We start from the raw sequence: 3,900 nt of genomic DNA, 5'->3' as shown, positions 1-3,900 counted from the left end.
TTTGTCCATGTTTTTGTCCATCCTGGTCGTAAGGAACACAGGTGAGAAACACGACCTTCACTATGTCGTGCAAATAATTTCCCTGTCGAGTCGGTCAGGACACACAATCCTGCGGAGTAACATGCTGCCAAATAGGCACATCGATTCGGAAAATGCTTCCAACCATCTATGCACTCTGCTGAAGGAGCTGTTAGAGAAAAGTGGTGTATACCTCTAGCGAGGTACAAGGAGAGAAGCTATGGATAAGCTCCCTTTTTATGAGACCGGCATCCTTCCTGCCTGACCAAAGTAATGGTCGCGAGCAACGTAGTGTACTAATATGCTATGAATGTGGGTCAGCCTTTCGCACAGCCCCTCAGCTTTTCCCTTTCCCCTCGTGCAGAACGGTCTCGTTGGATCGCTCTGAAATAAGGTACTACAACAACTGCACGTGGAAGTCCACGTTGCTTCAGCATTTTCCCCATAGTGCTGAGACCACTTGAAAAAGTTCCAGGGGGCAGCGCGCGCTTTGGCGGGGCGTGCTGAGAAATGCTGTGCAAAAAGACAGCGATTTGCTATCGTCTCCGATCGTCGTCGTACCGGTGTATGCATTGTCGCTGTGGTTTTGCACAGCATTTCCCGGCATGCCCTCTCAGGACGCCCACTGCCCTCTGGAACTTTTGCAAATGACCTATCCGAGTGGACAGGCGCTGTGTCACGTGCTTTCGCAAACTTTTTTCTCTCAAGCGTGGAGACGTACTGTTGGTACCGCAGCCAGAACGCTGCAACAGTAAGCAAGAGATAAGAGAAAAATGAGACTTTTTCGACATGTCAATTGTATTTTCCATCATATTCCGGTAGTATGATAAAAACAATAGAAAATGGGAGCGATCGTCTACTGACGTCCAGAAGCGCACCCGTCGAAGATGAAATCCTTCCTTCCCGAACAGTGAAAATGGGCGACGAAGTCTGCGTTGCTGATGGCTGGCACCATGCAAAATTTCCTGAAGTGCTTAGGCGGCTCCTTCACATTGTCGTCGTCCCCCGAGGTGCACGCCATCATGCAGAATCGAATGAAAAAATAGCGTTGTACTTCATTCCAGATATTGCCGGACGGTGACTCGCCGGCATTAGTCAAGAGACGCATGAGGCCCTCGTAAACGAAACGAAAGGCAAAGTACCACAAGACCACTTCGCTTTCCCACGGATCGGCACCGATGGCATCCTCCATGTTTAGGCCCTGAGCTCTTCCAACGCTCTTCATGCAACTCAATGACTTCTGTAAGACAGATTGGTCGGAACCTCTGAATGGCTGAAGAATGGCACGAGACATTTCTTTAGCGATCCAAGTGCCGAGGGTTGCGTAGTTAATGTAAAGGGGCATTTCGCCTTCCTGCTCAAAGTACAGTAGTGGCGGACGCTGGTAGGCAGTTGGAATGGTCAGTACGGCGTCGCTTAGAATGAACTGTAATCTACTGAATAATTGATTTCTACTTGCAACTTTTTGTCTGCTGCGACGTATCGACCGAGAAAGCTGCACCCTTTCCATGGCTCCCGCCTGAACATAGACAGAAAAGAGTGCGTCATCAAGGTTCCACGAACTGTAGTCCGTATACCTGCTAAGCCTTTTCAGACCTTCCCCGCCGTACGTGATGAGAGTTACTTTGTTCAGAATGTCTTTGCCTCGCGACCGCAACTTAGAGTCGAACTTTTCCAAGACTCTCTCGTCCATGATGATGCGCTTCACCGCCTTAGCCAGATCCATAGTCGTCCTTGATCCTCCAGCTGTTCCTGCCTTTTTGGCTACAACGAATTGCCAAGTATTTGTGAGCGCAATTCTCGTTGCTCGAAGACATAGAAAGGCTGTGACAGCGGGGTTGTCGTCAGTATAGTTCCTGAACACTGTGTACCGTAGCAGCTCGGAAACGAGATTGGCCGTGAAGTAAAGAGCTTGTTCTCGTAGTGAATAATTTCTTAGAAGACTGTAAATGTTCTCGAAAGATCTCATTCCCTCCACCTGGACTACAGAGTGTTCATTAATTTTCCAATCTGGCGGAACATTTCGATTGATGACATCCAGGAGCTCCGGAGTCTTGAACGGAATCACCTTGGCAACTTCTGGAAGCGTTGCCTTTTCCACAGGTGATGGTGATCCGAGGTATTGGTCGATTTTGCGGTCAATACTTAATATGGTGTCGATACTGGAGGGAGAATTTATACGCGGATGCTTCAATAATTCCTCCAACATTTTCTTCATGGCGTGAAGATCAGGTTCTGCCAAGCCTTCGCACACCTTGGAAGTGATGGACTCCCCTGGAGCAAATAGCAATAACTGTCTGCTCTCGTCTTGGCTATATTCCACCACGAAAACTGCCTTGATGTTTTTCCGTAGGTACAGTTCTACAAGAAAAATAAATATGTCGTGTGTATGTTGCACGTTCAGTAGTTTTGAAATGTCCGTTAGTTCCACGATCTCGTCAACAGCCTCGATGACCGTATCCGTCCCGTTTATCATGTAACCGTAGCAGACGTTGGACAATTTTGCCATGACGTGCCCACCGTACTTGTCCGGCTTCGCGGACTCATGTGACCTTAGAGCTTTGATGAGGGCGCTGCTGTAGTCATCGAGTGTATCCTTTACGAAACCCGATGGTCTTCCACTTGACGAATTACTCCACTTGCTGCAAACGTATGTGTAAAAATCATCGCATGGGTGAACGTTGGTATTTAAGAGATGGTCGATTTCCCTCTTAGTCCTCTTGCACTTAGGCGAATTGCATTGAAATCCGGCAGGCTCTGTCACGGTGGTTGCGCTGGATTCACTGCGTCCGTAGAGAAAGTACAGTATGACTGCCACAACAGAGACGAGAGTCACGACTGCGAACCCCAACTCGACAGCCAACGTGCGGTACCAAGTATCTGCGAAAAGAATCATGGGAAAGTTGATGCAAAAGTTTCATGATGCCATGTCCTAGTTGCTTCACGAGGATGCGAGTCGTTAAAATCTGAACAGCAATCTGAAATCAACGCGAGGTCCATAACTCGGACAACGCTGCGTTCCCAGATCAGGACGAGCACAAAATACTCAAAATAGCTCACTGTCTTTGAAAGGGGTCCTTGCTTCACCGCGATCCGTTTGTTCCCTCGCTCCTTGCTGCAAGGCCTTGGGTGGCGATGTCCCATCCTGTGAGAGGAGTTGCCAAAAGCTGGACTCTTTCGAGCGGAACACGTGCGATGTCGAGACAGGCTTCCCCATATCCGGATTATGCAATGGTTCTGATGTTACTGCTCTTGATATAGGAGATTCCATTTGTGACTCGCCTGACATTGAAGCAATACTAGTCGGCCCTTTCTTGACCTCGGCGCCATTTAACTTTTCCTGCGAGCGGTTCGCCATCTGGTTAGCGGAGTCATCTTCGTCAGCCGCAGGATTTTTCGCATCGTGATTCTGATCTGGGCTGATCTGGGCTGAGCCGAGTTGAGCTGGGCTGAGCTGAGCTGAGCTGGACTGAGCTCCTGTCTCAGGTGACTGATCCTGTGGTGATTTGATTGGTATAGAGCGTTCTTTTGCCGTAGGCGCCTTTCGACGATGATGTGACCTCTTCGGTGTTGACCTCTTTTGGGGGCTGAGCTCCTTCTTGCCGTGTTCCATGTTCCCTTGATGCTGCTTCTTCTTCTGCCTCATGCAGAATGGCCCACGGCCCGACCGTTGCTTCTTCGTCTTCTTTCTGTGCGTCACAGGTGCGCAGTCACCGGTGAATATTGAGTACGAGTATTAAAAAGCGTAAGGTACCGGGCTGACATTAAGTCTAGCGTCTTTCGTTAAGTCTTAAATAAAATTGATAAAACTCCAGTGTGGGGCAACTAAAAGAGACGGACAACACTTAACACAGACTGACAAACATTACACTAAAATCGACA

At 48.7% G+C, this 3,900-nt stretch overlaps 1 protein-coding gene across 1 annotated transcript; it reads right to left on the bottom strand.

Annotated features, from left to right (window-relative positions):
• Positions 1 to 804: 804 nt before the first annotated feature.
• LOC135366198 (uncharacterized) lies at positions 805 to 3,672 on the bottom strand. Its single transcript, XM_064598864.1, has 2 exons — positions 3,079 to 3,672; positions 805 to 2,898 (listed from the first exon to the last, which is right to left on the bottom strand). Exons 1-2 carry the CDS (start codon positions 3,662 to 3,664, stop codon positions 875 to 877), a joined length of 2,610 nt encoding a protein of 869 aa, XP_064454934.1. The 5' UTR covers positions 3,665 to 3,672; the 3' UTR covers positions 805 to 874.
• Positions 3,673 to 3,900: the final 228 nt, after the last annotated feature.

The sequence above is a fragment of the Ornithodoros turicata genome, chromosome 8, assembly GCF_037126465.1.
Source record: "Ornithodoros turicata isolate Travis chromosome 8, ASM3712646v1, whole genome shotgun sequence".
NCBI classification, from domain to species: Eukaryota; Metazoa; Arthropoda; class Arachnida; order Ixodida; family Argasidae; genus Ornithodoros; species Ornithodoros turicata.
The sequence above is the reverse complement of the archived record's forward strand: the minus strand, read 5'-3'. Positions and strand labels throughout refer to the sequence as shown.

Coding starts and splice junctions, on each gene's coding strand:
- LOC135366198 (XM_064598864.1), bottom strand. CDS start 3,664: ATGAGGCAGAAGAAGAAGCAGCATCAAGGGAACATGGAACACGGCAAG. Junction 2,899..3,078: donor AAGGACCCCTTTCAAAGACA/GTGAGCTATTTT, acceptor TTCTTTTCGCAG/ATACTTGGTACCGCACGTTG.